Source organism: Triticum dicoccoides, chromosome 1B (genome assembly GCF_002162155.2).
Source record: "Triticum dicoccoides isolate Atlit2015 ecotype Zavitan chromosome 1B, WEW_v2.0, whole genome shotgun sequence".
NCBI lineage: Eukaryota > Viridiplantae > Streptophyta > Magnoliopsida > Poales > Poaceae > Triticum > Triticum dicoccoides.
The window spans coordinates 644,738,437-644,756,778 of NC_041381.1; the positions used below are offsets into that span (position 1 = coordinate 644,738,437).

General features: G+C 51.1%; 1 protein-coding gene across 1 annotated transcript; it reads right to left on the minus strand.

The window, feature by feature from the left end:
• Window positions 1-805: 805 nt before the first annotated feature.
• Window positions 806-3,424, minus strand: LOC119349337 (F-box protein At5g07610-like). Its single transcript, XM_037617347.1, has 3 exons — window positions 3,174-3,424; window positions 1,948-3,075; window positions 806-1,222 (listed from the first exon to the last, which is right to left on the minus strand). The coding sequence occupies exon 2, from the start codon at window positions 3,053-3,055 to the stop codon at window positions 1,961-1,963; it is 1,095 nt and encodes a 364-aa protein (XP_037473244.1). The 5' UTR covers window positions 3,056-3,075; window positions 3,174-3,424; the 3' UTR covers window positions 806-1,222; window positions 1,948-1,960.
• Between the last annotated feature and the right edge of the window lie 14,918 nt (window positions 3,425-18,342).

Genomic DNA, 18,342 nt, shown 5'->3' on the forward strand with positions numbered 1-18,342 from the left:
CACGCAAACTACACCAACAAACATGTTCATTCTTATTTTTGAGGAAAAGTTCATAAAGCGGCGACATTTACCCTAAAAAAAACATGTTCATTCTTATTTTTGAGAAAAAGTTCATAAAGTACGCTATGTTGCCTGGTCACACACTCGTCGAAGGACTGGCACCTTGTTTTTTTAACTGAAGAACTGGTGCTTTTACACAAAGTTAGTTGTTTTTCTTTAAGGGCTCCTTTGATTCAAAAGATTTTTATAGGAAATTTAAAGGATTAGAATCCTTAGGAATTTTCCTTGTGTTGGTTGTTTGATACATGTGTTTGAATCCCTACATGGTTTTTTCGAAAGAATTTCTTTGTACTACTTCACATAAGATTTCTAGTATCCACACAAACCTCTTTGAAAGAATCCTTTGTTTCTTCTATGATTGCAATCAAACAACCCAAAATCCTATAGGATTGAAATGAGCATGACATTTCAATCCTCTGTTTTTCCTGTTCCCACATTTTAGAATCCTGCGAATCAAAGAGGCCCTAAGTATATTCAAGTAAAGTTTATTAAGATCTCCACCGACGCGGCTATTCACGGAAGCCTTGTTATACAATTCCTTCATAAGCCCCTCCCTGGTCACCTTGGGCACATGACATCTCCATGCTCTCCGATAGCCACATTAAGGCCTCCTTTCTCTCACATGAACATTCGATGACTCAATAACCACAATGTGTCAAAAGAAAGAAAGAAAGGAAAGTCGACTTTTACATGTGATGTGTAGAACAAAGGTAAAACAATTGTAGGAAAAAAAAGATCCCATTTCAATGGAATTGCAATACATTAGGACAGCTCAAAGATGAATTGATACGACAAAACGAGCTCATTAGGACAGCTCATGTACTTAAGAGGTATTTCACAGCATTACCAGAACGCTCCACGTTGCACCATCAGATAACATACTATTCAGGAAAAAAAACATGTTTGACACATGCATACGACCATCTTCCTCAAGACTTATTTATCTGCCAACAAAAGATTAACTATCACATGCAAATGCGTTTGTCCCCAGGAGCATACCAACAGTAACCACGCAAGCGCCCCATAACCTTACTGATGCTGTCATCCTGAATCCAACCTCAAGGGTACTGTAGCCAACTCTTCCGTCTTAGGTATCATCCAGTCCTTGTACAAGGGTCTCCACCTCCTAATGAAGAAAAGCACTTTCCTCAAGACCTGGCTCCTAATGAATAAAACAGCGGACAACTGTCAGGTCTCAGGTGATTTTAATCTAAGAACAAGATAATTTGCCCTAAAACAGGTAAAAAAATGCAGTAAAGGCTTAAATGAAATGAAAACCAAAGAACAACATAAGTTACAAGTATTTTGTTTCCTCAGTTACCTACCCTCAACAACACAACTAACAGTGGTATTATATGGAGTACGCCTGAGCCAAGATACATGCAAGAGAAAATTCACAACTTTGCCCTTTCAGCTAGTAAGCTAATACACTACCATATACTACTTACTTGACAAGACAAGAAACGCTGCCATCGTTGAAGTTAACTACCCAATTACCGATATTTGCATCCTTCTAAAGAGTAAAGAGTACTGAAGGCAAGGCCAGCAAGTTGATTTGTAGTACAACTCCTAAGACTGAATAACCAAGTTGATGTTTTGGCATCCAAATTCCATGTTCAGTAATAAAGGACCTGATATTGTTTACTTCTAAATTATTATCCTTAGAAATAAAAAGGGGCACTCTCATTTCCAATTTCTCCTTCCCAGAGTTTATAATGACAAGCATAATTTGAACACCGACATATGCTCCACAAGCTAGCACATATCTAATAGGCACTACTACGAAGAGAAAATAGGAACTGGATTAAGCTAACATGCCAAGCAAGCTACTCCATAGCAAGAAGGTTTGTCTACTACTGAAGATCCACTCGTTATGAAGGCACCAACCTCAATTTTTATGTTACACATGCAGAGTTTGTAACTCTGAGTACAATGGCACATATGGCAGATATCGCGGATTGTCGTCTCCTCCAAGATCACAGATCTCTTGAACTTTGTGATGATCCATATCATAAGAGACCAATGTATTATCCCAGCCCACAGTTAAGAAGATCATGTTACAGTCTGGATGCATTGCAACCCACTGAAAGGCTTGTATAAGATCAATCTCTCTCTCTCCAAATATACATGAAGCGTCAGTGCTATGCTTCAATATCCATTCTTGACTGCGGTAGTTCTCAAGAACATAAACCACCAGTTGAACCATACCATCATCAGTTTCAAGAAAACTGACAAAATGCAAATAACCCTGAGATTTCTGAATGAGACCAACAGTGCAAAGCTCAGGGACAGGTATCTTCCTCCATGTTTTCCCCTCAGTGTCCACCGCAGCTACTATATCCGGATCCATGGTAAGAAAATGTAGACAACCGTTAAGAAACACATCTCCCGAGTGATGACCAACAAGGGAAACAAATGCTTCATCATCTTCCGTATTAATCCATCCGTTCTCCTTGTGAAACCATTCCCCTGTTTTAGAGGAATACACCTCCATTCCGGCGTGGCTGATGTCGTGATCCTCGGAGAACTCAAACACATGGAAGTGATCCGACACGTTTGGGTCAAAACCCAGACGTGCCATGCACTCGGTGCCGGCATTGACGGAGTCAGGCAACTGGACCCACTCCTCCATCGCCGGATTGCACACGACGTAATGGAAGTGGTCCTGGCCTTCCCAGCAGCGGCAGAGGAGGAGGCCATTGCAGCAGGACAGCAGGAAGATGCTCTGGTGCTGGGGCAGGAAACTGAATAGAGGAGAGACCAGAGGGCGGCCTGTCCCGGTGACGTTGGTGAAACTGGGAGCTGGCGCCGGCTCGCTCTCGGGCATGTAGAAGAAACCCTCGAGGGTCTGGGGCAGCTGCCTGCGGTTGTGCGGGTGCGAGATGATGCCCCGCCAGGTCCTGGAGACGCACATGCAGCGGCGGAGCGACTTGACGGGGAGACGGGAGAGGATCTCGACAAGGAGGTCGTCGGTGAGGCTAGCCACCGTCCGCATCTCGAGCAACAGAGTGAGACCTGAGGCACGCAGATTTAATGGAGAAATGGTCAAGAGATGCGGAAAGAAGATGAAGGAAGGTAGGGATGGTGGAGTATGCCTGCTTCACTCTGCGTACCTGATACGAGGAGGAAGCGTCGGCGTTGACCTTCCGCCGTGGCAGATCGGTACGGCGCGGCGGCGGCGGCGGCGACCTTCCGACGCGGCAGCTAGTATACGCCGGCGGTGCCGTGCCCCGCAGGAGATGAAGTTGGAAAGGCTATCTGCCAGCAGGATCTGCCGCGCCCGCGAAGGAGGTAGCGAGCGGTGGCCGGTGGCGGCGCCGCCGACCTAGCAACCTCTGCCGACGAAGGGACTGGAGGAATGGGGTTCTGGGGTTAGGCTTCAAGCGCACAGACGGTGGGCTGATGTTGATGATGTTGCGTGACCCACCTAGCATTTGGGCCTATTAACTCCGTGTCGGCCCAAACAAACTAGTATATGTTTGTCTCATTAAAAAACATATATCTAGTTGCAGGTTTATAGAAAATAAACAGATATATATTTAAAGAAAATAAACATTCCTAATTTTTAAACTCTCAAACATATTAAGGTAAAAATCCAGACTCCACTTCAAAATTCCATACTTCAAATCCAGACTCCACTTGAATATACTTGATGAAAAAGACTATATTTGTGCAAAGGTACCAATTCTTCGACGAGCGTGTAGTTGAAAGGGATTCAACCTTTTATTGAGAGAAAAATTGAACATATTTGTTGGTGTAATTTGCGGGTTTTGAAGTATGGAACTTTGTGTATTGTATTAGTTTATTGTTTATAATTTGCACTAATACGGGAAGATGCTTAGTGTGAACGGAAGCCCTCCTTGTTAGCTCTGCAAATGGAGGGGGCAGAGAGTACATCAAGAAAAACAAGGTTGCCCCTTGAATTTCATTTTATCTACATATGTCGACGAAGCGCGAATATGAGTCTCTGACTACCATTCTAATTCCTAATGTAGCCTTAATTTGCGAGGTTTGTTCTTGCTTCATTCGATTTGATCAGTTTTTCTTTCGCGAGGATTCAATTTGATCAGTTGCATGGAGGGTTGCTTCCAATAGCTTGGTCGTACAGGTTAATAGAGTGGCGCATCATCAAGCCTCTTTTAGTACGTGTTCTATTTGTGGCATGGAGGATGAAAATACCTTTCATGCGCTTGTCTTGTGCCCGAAGGCGCGTGCGCTTTGCATGGCCATGAGGAACATTTGGGTTCTACCTGCTGAGGAGGTTTTCAGATATACGGTGTATGATTGGTTTATTGTTCTCCTGAGTCAATTAAACCCTGTAATGAGAGACCAAATTATATTCTTATTCTGGAGGGCCTGGCACTTGAGAAATGATTTGATTTTTGGTAAAGGAAAGGAATCAGTTTCAGCTTCTGCTTGCTTTGTGGAGAATTATTGGCCGTCCTTTGTTGCATATCATTCTCCGATGCCGGTGGTTTTTTAAAAATAAAGAAAAAGGTCCATTGGTTCGGATTAGCGGAGTTCATAAGTCTCTGGAGGTGAGTAGGGGCTGGTCTCCGCCTCCTGCGGGTTGGTTCAAGATAAATGTCGATGCTAGCTTCGTGGAGAGCATTAGAGAAGCCAGTGTGGGAGTGGTGGTCAGGAACCAGGAGGGGGGAGTTATTGTCTCGTCGTGGGATTTCGTTGATGCCTGTCAAAGTGCGGAGGAAGCGGAGCTTAGGGCTTGCAGTGCTGGTCTCTACATAGGAATTTCTCTTCATAATCCTATAATGTTAGAGACTGATTGCGCTTTTGTAGTTGCGTCTCTTGCATCAGGGGTCTATGTCAGGTCTGCTATGCGTGACCTGAAGATAAAAGCGTTGAGCATCTCGAAGTTGATCAGCAATTTTTATTGTCAAAGATTAGTCATTCGGCCAATATGGTGGCACATTTAATCGCTAAGTATAGCTTTGACAATAGATCAGATGGTATTCTTGTAAATGATGTACCGCCCTGTGGGGTGAATATTGTATCGGATGAGTGTACTGGTGTGGTTGGTTAATTAATACTCCACAATGCAAAATTCCACAATGTAAGGTGCATTTCTTCTAAATCCTCATAATTCCCTTTTTACTCTTCCAGAAAGAGGAAAGTATCTCTCTCCTGATTTCCCATATCTCTCCTTGTTTCAACAAAAGGAAACTATATCTCTCTCGATTGTATGTATCTCTTACTTTCCTGGACTCACTGATTTACTTCCCACTAACAAACAAATTTGCTAAGGGTAATTTTGTCCTAACACCTCTATAATTATGCGCCTTGATCACCGCGCCGAAAATAATACACCTTACATAAAGGAAATGGAGGGAGTATAAGGTGGTGTTCAAAAAAATTGATCAGTTGCCTGAATGTTTCACACGCACAACCATGTCATGTTGAAAGTGCAACTATCCCTGGGTGGTTTTGGTAATTACTAACAACATATAGCTCATTGAACTAATGCTCTTTCAAGATGATCATTTCAGAAAGTTCAATGATTGGCATGACATGAATTAGGAATATGGACCCCTCAAAATGCTAAGGACACATATTGACTTAAACTCAAGACTCTACATTTTCAATTTAGTGATCCAAGATCACATTGAGTCCATAGGAAAAGCCGATACCATTAAAAGGGGATGAGGTGTTGCTTAATGGCTTACTTGCTCAAAATGCTTAGTGATATGCTCCAAAAACCCTCAACCACTTTCTCATATCCACATATGTCCCAAACCAAAAGTCAAACTCGGCCCTACCGATTTGATCTATCCGGCGCCACCGAGTTCACTTGACATAGCTGAAAGATCGTAGATGTCGCCTAGAGGGGGGGTGAATAGGCGTTTTAAAATAAATACAGTAGAGGCTTGAATAAATATGGAATAAACCTAGCGGTTAATTTGTCAAGCACAAAACCTACAACAACTAGGCTCACCTATGTGCACCAACAACTTATGCTAAGCAAGATAAGCAATTATCTGATAGCAAGATATATGACAAAGAACAATATGGCTATCACAAAATAAAGTGCATAAGTAAAGGGCTCGGGTAAGAGATAACCGAGACACGCGGAGACGAAGATGTATCCCGAAGTTCACACCCTTGCGGATGCTAATCTCCATTTGGAGCGGTGTGGAGGCACAATGCTCCCCAAGAAGCCACTAGGGCCACCGTAATCTCCTCACGCCCTCGCACAATGCAAGATGCCGTGATTCCACTAAGGGACCCTTGAGGGCGGTCACCGAACCCGTACAAATGGCAACCCTTGGGGGCGGTCACCGAACCCGTACACTTTGCAACCCCTGGGGGCGGTCACCGGTACCCGTCAAATTGCTCGGGGCGATCTCCACAACCTAATTGGAGACCCCGACGCTTGCCCGAAGCTTTACACCACAATGATTGAGCTCCAAACAACACCAACCGTCTAGGGCGCCAAGGCACCCAAGAGGAACAAGCTCTAGGGTGTCCAAACACCCAAGAGTAACAAGCTCAAGGGTACCAAGCACCCAAGAGTAATAAGCTTCTCAACTTGTAACTTCCACGTATCCCGTGGAGAACTCAAACCAATGAACCAAATGCAATGGCAAGGGCACACGGAGTGCCCAAGTCCTTCTCTCCCAAATCCCACTGAAGCAACTAATGCTAGGGATGGAAATGAGAGGAAGAACAAGAAGGAGAACACCAAGAACTCCAAGATCTAGATCCAAGGGGTTCCCCTCACATAGAGGAGAAAGTGATTGGTGGAAATGTGGATCTAGATCTCCTCTCTCTTTTCCCCCCAAAACTAGCAAGAATCCATTGAGGGATTGAGAGATAGCAAGCTCGGAGAAGGTCAACAATGGGGGAAGAACACGAGCTCAAAGGATAAGGTTGAATGTGTTGGGGAACATTGCAGAAAATAAAATTTTTTTACGCTTTCACCAAGATCAGTCTATGAGTTCATCTAGCAATGAGAGAGAGGAGTGCATCTACATACCCTTGTAGATCGCGAGCGGAAGCGTTCAAGAGAACGGGGTTGAGGGAGTCGTACTCGTTGTGATCCAAATCACCGATGATCCTAGTGCTGAACGGACAGCACCTCCACGTTCAACACACGTACGGTTGGGGAAGACGTCTCCTCCTTCTTGATCCAGCAAGGGGGAAGGAGAGGTTGATGGAGATCCAGCAGCACGACGGCGTGGTGGTGGATGCAGCAGCGATCTCGGCAGGGCTTCGCCAAGCTTCTACGAGAGGGAGAGGTGTAGCAGGGAGAGAGGGAGGCGCCAAGAGCATGGGTGCGACTGCCCTCCCTCCTCCATCTTTATATAGGCCCCCTAGGGGGGCGCCGGCCCTAGGAGATGCAATCTCTAAAGGGGGGCATCGGGCAAGGGGGTGGCTTGCCCCCCCAAGCCAGGTGGAGGCGCCCCCACCCCTAGGGTTCCCAACCCTAGGCGCAGGAGGGCCCAAGGGGGGGCGCACCAGCCAACCAGGGGCTCGTCCCCCTCCCACTTTAGCCCATGGGGCCTTCCGGGATAGGTGGCCCCACCCAGTGGACCCCCGGGACCCTTCCAATGGTTCTGGTACAATACCGGTGACCCCCGAAACTTTCCCGATGGCCGAAACCTGACTTCCTATATATAATTCTTCACCTCCGGACCATTCCGGAACTCCTCGTGACGTCCGGGATCTCATCTGGGACTCCGAATAACTTTCAGGTTACTGCATACTAATATCTCTACAACCCTAGCATCACTGAACCTTAAGTGTGTAGACCCTACGGGTTCGGGAGACACGCAGACATGACAGAGACGACTCTCCGGTCAATAACCAACAGCGGGATCTGGATACCCATGTTGGCTCCCACATGCTCCTCGATGATCTCATCGGATGAACCACGACGTCGAGGATTCAAGTAACCCCGTATACACTTCCCTTTGTCAATCGATACGTTACTTGCTCGAGATTCGATCGTCGGTATCCCAATACCTCGTTCAATCTCGTTACCGGCAAGTCACTTTACTCGTACCGTAATGCATGATCTCGTGACCAAACACTTGGTCACTTTGAGCTCATTATGATGATGCATTACCGAGTGGGCCCAGAGATACCTCTCCGTCATACGGAGTGACAAATCCCAGTCTCGATCCGTGTCAACCCAACAGACACTTTCGGGGATACCTGTAGTGTACCTTTATAGTCACCCAGTTACGTTGTGACGTTTGGTACACCCAAAGCACTCCTACGGTATCCGGGAGTTACACGATCTCATGGTCTAAGGAAAAGATACTTGACATTGGAAAAGCTCCAGCAAACGAACTACACGATCTTGTGCTATGCTTAGGATTGGGTCTTGTCCATCACATCATTCTCCTAATGATGTGATCCTGTTATCAACGACATCCAATGTCCATAGTCAGGAAACCATGACTATCTGTCGATCAACGAGCTAGTCAACTAGATGCTTACTAGGGACATGTTGTGGTCTATGTATTCACACATGTATTACAATTTCTGGATAACACAATTATAGCATGAATAAAAGACAATTATCATGAACAAGGAAATATAATAATAATCATTTTATTATTGCCTCTAGGGCATATTTCCAACAGTCTCCCACTTGCACTAGAGTCAATAATCTAGTTACATTGTGATGAATCGAACACCCATAGAGTTCTGGTGTTGATCATGTTTTGCTCGTGGAAGAGGTTTAGTCAAAGGATCTGCGACATTCAGATCCGTATGCACTTTGCAAATATCTATGTCTCCATCTTGAACGTTTTCACGAATGGAGTTGAAGCGACGCTTGATGTGCCTGGTCTTCTTGTGAAACCTGGGCTCCTTGGCAAGGGCAATAGCTCCAGTGTTGTCACAGAAGAGAGTGATCGGCCCCGACGCATTGGGTATGACTCCTAGGTCGGTGATGAACTCCTTCATCCAGATTGCTTCATGCGCTGCCTCCGAGGCTGCCATGTACTCCGCTTCACATGTAGATCCCGCCACGACGCTCTGCTTGCAACTGCACCAGCTTACTGCCCCTCCATTCAAAATATACACATATCCGGTTTGTGACTTAGATTCATCCAGATCTGTGTTGAAGCTAGTGTCGACGTAACCCTTTACGACGAGCTCTTCGTCACCTCCAAAAACGAGAAACATATCCTTAGTCCTTTTCAGGTACTTCAGGATATTTTTGACCGTTGTCTAGTGTTCCTTGCTTGGATTACTTTGGTACTTTCCTATCAAACTTACGGCAAGGCTTACATCAGGTCTGGTACCCAGCATGGCATACATAATAGACCCTATGGCTGAGGCATAGGGGATGACACTCGTCTCTTCTTTATCTTCTACCGTGGTCGGGCATTGAGCCGAGCTCAATCTCACACCTTGCAATACAGGCAAGAACCCTTTCTTGGACTGATCCATATTGAACTTCTTCAATATCTTATCAAGGTATGTGCTTTGTGAAAGACCTATGAGGCGTCTCGATCTATCCCTATAGATCTTGATGCCTAATATGTAAGCAGCTTCTCCAAGGTCCTTCATTGAAAAACACTTATTCAAGTAGGCCTTAATGCTGTCCAAAAGTTCTATATCATTTCCCATCAAAAGTATGTCATCTACATATAATATGAGAAATGCTACAGAGCTCCCACTCACTTTCTTGTAAACGCAGGCTTCTCCATAAGTCTGCATAAACCCAAACGCTTTGATCATCTCACCAAAGCGAATGTTCCAACTCCGAGATGCTTGCACCAGCCCATAAATGGATCGCTGGAGCTTGCATACCATGTTAGCCTTCTCAGGATCGACAAAACCTTCCGGTTGCATCATATACAGTTCTTCTTTGAGATAGCCGTTAAGGAATGCCGTTTTGACGTCCATCTGCCATATCTCATAATCATAGTATGCGGCAATTGCTAACATGATTCGGACGGACTTCAGCTTTGCTATGGGAGAGAAAGTCTCATCGTAGTCAATCCCTTGAACTTGCCGACAACCCTTAGCGACAAGTCGAGCTTTATAGATGGTAACATTACCATCCGCGTCCGTCTTCTTCTTAAAATTCCATTTGTTTTCTATCGCTCGCCGATCATCGGGCAAGTCTGTCAAAGTCCATACTTTGTTTTCATACATGGATTCTATCTCGGATTGCATGGCTTCAAGACATTTGTTGGAATCTGGGCCCGCCATCGCTTCTTCATAGTTTGAAGGTTCACCGTTGTCTAACAACGTGATTTCCAGGACAGGGTTGCCATACCACTCTGGTGTGGAACATGTCCTTGTGGACCTACGAAGTTCAGTAGCAACTTGATCCGAAGTACCTTGATCATCATCATTAATTTCCTCTCCAGTCGGTGTAGGAACCACAGGAACATTTTCCTGAGCTGCACTACTTTCCGGTTCAAGAGGTAGTACTTCATCGAGTTCTACTTTCCTCCCACTTACTCCTTTCGAGAGAAATTCTTTTTCCAGAAAGGATCCGTTCTTAGCAACAAAGATCTTGCCTTCGAATCTAAGGTAGAAGGTATACCCAATGGTTTCCTTAGGGTATCCTATGAAGACGCATTTGTCGGTGTTCTGGGAACGGGAGTCCCCAGACTTGCCTGCCTGCGGCCTGCGGCGTGGCTCAAGGGGCGGCCCAGCACGGCCCATCTTCATCAGCACGAGCTCAAGACCCTCGTGAGGGGCCAAGCTTCGGGGGGTGGATGACAGGAAGCTTCCTCAAGCACGGCCTCGTCAGGCTGGCTCGCGAGGAGGCGGAGAGATCAAGGCGGGGTACCTCACGAGGTGCCCATGATGCAAGCCATGACGACCAAGGGCGCAAGGCGGGCGCCAGCCCGCGCAGTGTCCTCCTTTCCTCTTTGGTGCAAAGGGAGCAAGCGCAGGCGAGAGCATCAAGCAAAGACATCCGTTTCGGTGCAACAAGACCAAGACCGTCGCAACGGCAGGAAGGAAGTCATTGTAGAGCCCAAGCCGGTGTCACCACCAGAGCCTTTGACAGGCGAGGACCAACTTTAGTCAGGATAAGTGTACTAGATGTTCCCCTTCAAAATGGCCAATTGTTGGTGCCCTTCCCGCTCAATATTTGGGAAGAGGCCTAGGGCCTTTGCCTATAAATAGGACTAGCCACCCACAAGGTAGAGAGGATCATCATCAAGAAACTAGTAGGAAGAGCGACTGAACTCCCCTAGCAGTTCATCACACCAGTCAAGAACAGACCCTCGCGAGGCTGTTCTTCCTTGTATTGTTCATCATCAGCCCAAGAGGCAATCCACCACACCACAAACTAGAGTAGGGTATTACACCACAATGGTGACCTGAACTAGTATAAACCCTGTGTCTCTTGTGTTGTTCCTTTCATAGCTTAGCCTAGCGAGGCGGCGAGGTGCAGGTAGGTAGAGGGCGAAATCTCTGCGTGCACCCCAGTGTTCGAATCTAGAGGGTCTGCCAGAACCCGAAATCTGACATTTGGCGTGCCAGGTAGGGGTGCGCCGGAATTCGTCTTCCGCCGCCCTGTTCTTCACCGACCATCGCATCCATGTCAGACGCTCGTCGGGCCCGCACCGAGCACCGAGCCGCTCTCGCTTCCCGCGTCGGCAAGACGGCCCCCGTCAGCGGCCGCCCCCGCCGTTCCCCGTCGCCTGCCGTCAACGCCGCCATCGGCCCGACGGGGAACGAGCAGCAAGCATCGTCCCAGCATCCGTCCGTGAGGCGAGACGGCCGCACTGCTACTCCCTCACTCACCCCAGCTGGTTCTTCGTCCCGCGCACTCCGCGCGCCCATGGAGGCTCGAGCTGCGCTCATCGCGGCAAACGAGCTCCTGCGCTACCGCCCAGCCGACGACGTCTACGAAGAGTGGCTCGACCGCGTCGCCCAGCTCGTCCGCGCCGCAGGGGGTTCCCCCGCGCCGTCCGTCTCGCTGCACCGCACCCCGCCCTACGCGGGCGATGAAGCTCCGAGGGCGCCTCAGCCGCGTCCCCCTCAAGAAGGCGCCCTGGCCCCAAGGCGCGTGGCCCCTGGGCGGAACCCACTCCGTCCGGCGCCAGCGTGGCAAGATCAGAGTTGCCAAGAGGTCCCTCGCCCCGAAGAAGCTGCCTGAGTGCTCCCTGCTCCGGCCTGTCACGACCACGCTCCTGTTCCAGCACACCAAGACCCCACGCTGCTCCCAGCTGCAGCACATGGGGACCCGCAAGACCAAGCTCTTCGTCACCAAAGGCCTCCCATGGCCACCGCAGGCTGCCGCGCCTTCACCGCCGAGCTGCGCAACGTCGCGTGGCCCAGCAAGTTCAAGCCAGACCTGCCTCCTTGCTACGACGGCACGGCCGACCCTGCGGAGTTTCTCCAGCTCTACGAGCTAGGCATCGAAGCCGCCAACGGGGACGAGAAGGTCATGGCGAACTGGTTTCCCATGGCACTCAAGGACAAGGCCCACACCTGGCTCCTGAACCTGGCTCCTGGCACGATCTCCTCTTGGGACGAGATGCGCACCCGCTTCATCGCCAACTTCCAAGGTACTCGTGACCGGCCACCTGCCGTGAGCGACATACGCCGCATCAAGCAGCAACCAGAGGAGACCCTGCAGAAGTACATCCAGCGCTTCAACAACGCATGCCTCAAGATTCCCAAGGTGACCGAGGAGGCCATCATCTCAGCCTTCTCCGACGGTGTGCGTGACGTCAAGATGAAGGAGGAGCTGGCGATGCATGAAGATCTATGCACTTCCTTGGAGCTGTTCAACTTGGCGACCAAGTGCGCCAGGGCTGAGGAAGGGCGCCTTTCCCTCCTCGAGCTGCCAGCCGCAGACCCAGAAGAAAAGAAATCCAAGGCCAAGGACATGAAGCGCAAGCGGGCTGCCGTGCTCGCGGCAGAACCAGACACCAAGCGGGGCAGAGATCAGCCCGAGCCTTTCAAGGGCAGCCGGTACTGTGTGTACCACGACCTCCACACCCACAACACCAACGAATGTCAAGAGCTCTGAGCCGTGCGAGAGGGGAGGATCGGCCGACACCCCGACCGCAAAGATCGAGGCTACGACCGAGGAGGAGTAAGGAACACAGGACACTGGGAAAACCGCGGCCCTCGCCAAGGGTGGCGCGACCGACCTCGCGAGGATCGCTGGTAGGATCAGCCTCGCGAGGGAGACTGGAGGGATCATCCTTGCGAGGATCGTCCGCAAGGAAATGCAGGCCTCCCTCCACTGCCGCCGCAGCCAAGGAGAAACGAGGACCATCATCAGGACGAGGGGGCTGGGGGCTTCCAGGAGCCGCGCGCGATCGCCTGCATCTTGGGCGGAGCTCAAGCCCCAGCCTCTCAACGCATCTTCAAGCAGTTCGCCCGTGAAGTGAATGCAGTCCTCTCCAAGCTCGAGGCCACGCGCCCCCTCAGGTGGTCAGCATGCGCCATCACGTTCAGCTCAGCGGATCAGCTCAAGTGCGCAGCCACAGCCGGAGTCCTCCCGATGCTTTGCTCCCCAGTCATCAGCAATGTGCAAGTCACCAGGACCCTCATCGATGGCGGGGCAGGGCTCAACGTCCTGTCCGTAGAGACATTCAACAATCTCCAAGTGCCTTACAATCAGCTTAAGCCAACCAAGCCTTTCTCCGGAGTCACCGATGGCTCCACGGTTCCGATTGGGCAGGTCCGCCTTCCTGTCACCTTCGGGGCGCGCGACAACTACCGCACCGAGCTCATCAACTTCGACGTTGCCCACATTCGCCTGCCATACAATGCCATCCTTGGGTACCCAGCTCTCGCCAAGTTCATGGTCGTGACTCATCACGGCTACAACATCCTCAAGATGCCAGGAAATGGCGGAGTCATCACGGTGCCTTGTGAAGAAAGAGACGCAGTGTGCTCCTGGAGCGAGCTTTTCAGGCCGCATCACTTGAAGACCTAGATCGCGGGAGCGGGAGGCTCCCTGAGACCGCTCCCAAGAAGAAGAAGACATCGCCAGGCCCGACCCCTCAGGAGGCAGGCCCCTCAGGGTCTGCGCCTGCTCAGGGGGCACCTCCTTCTGTCGCATAGGAAGGCGCGCCCGGCGCCCTCCTCAAGCAAGGCTCGGGGGCTCCCTCCTGGAGGGCCACCGACCTTGCTAAGGTCACGGGGGAGGCACTTGGGCACCACTTGGAGGCATGTTTCAAAGCACGTTTCCCTCAGGAAGGAGCAAGGCAAGGAGGGCCAAACCCTTAGGAGTTCGTCAGTCAGATCACGCAGGAGTTGCAGGAGTCAAGAGTCATGAGTGGCAGCCGCCGCTTACCCGTCGCAGCTCCCCATCCAGGCGAGGATGGTGGGCTGCGCGTCTGCATCGACATCCCAGGGCTCAACCGAGCCGCCTCTCAGGAGCGCTTCTGGCCCTCACGCGTGGGGCGCTACGAAGGCCCTCCCCACAGCTACGTTTGCATGCCCTACGGCTTGCCGAATGCGGCCGCCACGTACCAGCACCTCATGGGAAGCATCCTGGAGGCTCAGGAGGCCAGGCGTTCCGCAGTCCTGGCGGAGATGGAGATGGTCTACGAGGAGCCACCAGCGCCTCCGGAACCTCCCGAGGCTCCTGGGCCTGGGGGCTCGTGAAGATCGGCTTCCGCAGCCCACGACGTCCGCTACTCCAACACCCCTTCGTCTTCAACACCATCAGGTGACATCTTTTGAGTTTCATTTTTCAGCTGGGAGCGCCCTCAGGGCTGCATCATTCCCAGGCCGCGTGGGCCCGTCCCTGCGGCATGTATCCCTTTTGTTCATGTTTTTAGCTCGCTTTGTTGGGGGCACCCCTCGGGCTGCATTATCCCCAAGCCACTCGGGCCTGACCCAGTGGTGTTTGCCTTTTTTTGCATCTATCTAAATGGATTTGCTCCTTCATGCTTAACGTGCCCGACTTAATCGCCCGCTCAACTGACACCAACCGATGGAGCTGCTCCCCTACGGCACGATGCTTGCGCATGGGTCCGTCCCTGCAACGCCGGAAAACCTGAACGGCTGAGCTCTGGCCACGGCAACCCCGCACAACGCCACCTCGTCAGGCCTTCAGTGCCTCGTCACCTCTCCGAAGCAACCAACGGCTGACCACCGCTTGTCATAGCGGGCTCTTGTTCTTCTTGTGGTGGGCCTGCAGGATCCCTTCAAGGAGCAGCGCCAGGCGAGGCCCTCACGGCGTCTTCTTCACTCTCGTCCGCGCGAACCGCTTGCACGTTAAAGGGGGGGCACATAAGCATCACGACTCATGGGCTCCTACTGGATCTCCAGCCCTCACCCTCTGGCCTTGTCCACGGCATCACGACCTGGCATACCAGTGACGGCTGAGACCCGCTTGAGGGCCGGGACCCGAGGACGTAGAGCAGAAAGGGGAGCAAAGGCGAGAGGGAAGAGGCACGCAGGGACCTCGCCAGGCAACCCCTCGCCGGCCAATGCACGGACCTAGCGCCGCACCAGGAAGCGGTTCCTGACTCTCAAGATAAGTCACCCTCCGGAAACACTAGCTATCACAGCACCGTCCCCGCATCCAATGCAATCCCGTGTTAGCAACGTCGCGCTCCTTTCTCACCGAATGATGGATGCTTGAGCGCTAAAGGGGACCTCCTGAGCATCGCGACTTAGGGGCTCTTACTGGACCCCGGGCCGCTCACCTCCTGGCCTTGACCACGTCATCGCGACCTGGCATACGAGCGATGGCTGATGCCTGCCTTGGGACCAGGACCTGTCGGCGCAGAGCACCAAGCCCTCGTGAGGTTCGAAAGGAAGAACTAAGCTAAGACGGGATAAACATCTCGCACTACTTCATGGCAAGGAATATATTAACAAACAGAACCACAAGCATCTTACAAGCCCCCACGGGGCGCGCTTTCCGATTCCTCGCAGGGAACAGAGGGAACAGGTCCTAGAAAACGCTAACTACACGTGCCTCCGCAAGAGACGCCATCATCAACAGTGGGCCGTCGGGCACCCGCACCAACCTCATCTAGATCAGAGGCAATGGTGGCCTAACGAGCCCGTCCTGCTCCGATATCGGCGTAGGCTCGGGGGCTCGTGTCATCGCTTGTCTCCGGAGTCGCGAAGAGCTCGGCGGAGTCGCTGGATCCTCCGGTGCCCCCACCGCCTGAGGAGCTGCTGGAAGAACAGGCGACGGCAGGCCTGGTTCCTGCCGCTCCAGAGCTTCGACCGCTGCCTCTGGGACAGCACTCCAGCCGACGCCCATCTTCGTCGAAGACCTTGAAGAGCATCATGGAAGCGCCGTTGTACTCCAGGTGGATCGCGAGGGTGCCCCCACCTCGACAGCATAGGGCTAGCCGTTTCTTCAGCGGAAGCAGGTGGGGACCCTCTCGGGGAGCCTTTCCCTTCTCTTCCGCGGAGAACCGGTGGATCGGAGCCATTGCCGCAAGATGGAACAAGGACGAAGAAGAAGGAGAAGCAAGAAGAGATGGACTGGAAGGGCACGTGCCGTTCCGAACTTATAGCCGGAGGAGGCCAACCGCCGGCCTCCACGGTTGCAGGTAATCATGACCCGCTTTGCATGCAGGGACTTGTCAAATTCGTGCAGTCGCCGAGGCGTCATGGGGGAGCAGGGCCGCCCACGTCCAACCGACCGCCACACGGCGCCCAAGGCCGCAGGCTATTAGGGCCTGCGGCGCTTCGCACTTGCCCCTTCGCTTCTCTGCTCAGCCAAGTCCGGGCGCGCCTTGGGCCCGGGGGCTACTGTCAGCATTCTGGGAACGGGGGTCCCTAGACTTGCCTGCCTACGGCCTGCGGCGTGGCTCAAGGGACGGCCCAACACGACCCATCTTCATCAGCACGAGCTCAAGACCCTCGCGAGGGGCCAAGCCTCGTGGGGTGGACGACAGGAAGCTTCCTCAGGCACGGCCTCGTCAGGCTGGCTCGCGAGGAGGCGGAGAGATCAAGGCGGGGTACCTCACAAGGTGCCCATGACGCAAGGCATGACGACCAAGGGCGCCAGGCGGGCGCCAGCCCGCGCAGTGTCCTCCTTTCCTCTTTGGTGCAAAGGGAGCAAGCGCAGGCGAGAGCATCAAGCAAAGGCATCCGTTTCGGTGCAACAAGACTAAGACCGTCACAACGGCAGGAAGGAAGTCAGCGTGGAGCCCAAGCCGGCGTCACCACCAGAGCCTTTGACAGGCGAGGACCAACTTTAGTCAGGATAAGTGTACTAGATGTTGCCCTTCAAAATGGCCAATTGTTGGCGCCCTTCCCGCTCAATATTTGGGAAGAGGCCTAGGACCTTTGCCTATAAATAGGACTAGCCACCCACAAGGTAGAGAGGATCATCATCAGGAAACCAGTAGGAAGAGCGACTGAACTCCCTAGCAGTTCATCACACCAGTCAAGAACAGACCCTCGCGAGGCTGTTCTTCCTTGTATTGTTCATCATCAGCCCAAGAGGCAATCCACCACACCACAAACTAGAGTAGGGTATTACACCACAATGGTGGCCCGAACTAGTATAAACCCTGTGTCTCTTGTGTTGTTCCTTTCATAGCTTAGATCCTAGCGAGGCGGCGAGGTGCATGTAGGTAGAGGGAGAAATCTCCGCGCGCACCCCAGTGTTCGAATCTAGAGGGTCTGTCGGAACCCGAAATACGACAGCATTTTTCAGACTTGGGTTCGAGCTTTTCAGGTTGAAGTTTCTTGACATAAGCATCGCATCCCCAAACTTTTAGAAACGACAGCTTAGGTTTCTTCCAAACCATAATTCATATGGTGTCGTCTCAACGGATTTAGACAGTGCCCTATTTAAAGTGAATGTAGCTGTCTCTAGAGCGTCTCCCCAAAATGATAGCGGTAAATCGATAAGAGACATCATAGATCGCACCATATCCAATAGAGTGCGATTACGACGTTCAGACACACCGTTACGCTGAGGTGTTCCAGGCGGCGTGAGTTGTGAAACGATTCCACATTTCCTTAAGTGCGTACCAAATTCGTGACTTAAATATTCTCCTCCACGATCTGATCATAAGAACTTTATTTTTCGGTCACGTTGATTCTCTACCTCATTCTGAAATTCCTTGAACTTTTCAAAGGTCTCAGACTTGTGTTTCATCAAGTAGACATACCCATATCTACTTAAGTCATCAGTGAGAGTGAGAACATAATGATATCCTCCGCGAGCCTCAACGCTCATTGGACCGCACACATCAGTATGTATGATTTCCAATAAGTTGGTTGCTCGCTCCATTGTTCCAGAGAACGGAGTCTTGGTCATTTTGCCAATGAGGCATGGTTCGCATGTGTCAAATGATTCATAATCGAGAGACTCTAAAAGTCCATCAGCATGGAGCT

Coding starts and splice junctions, on each gene's coding strand:
- LOC119349337 (XM_037617347.1), bottom strand. CDS start 3,055: ATGCGGACGGTGGCTAGCCTCACCGACGACCTCCTTGTCGAGATCCTC.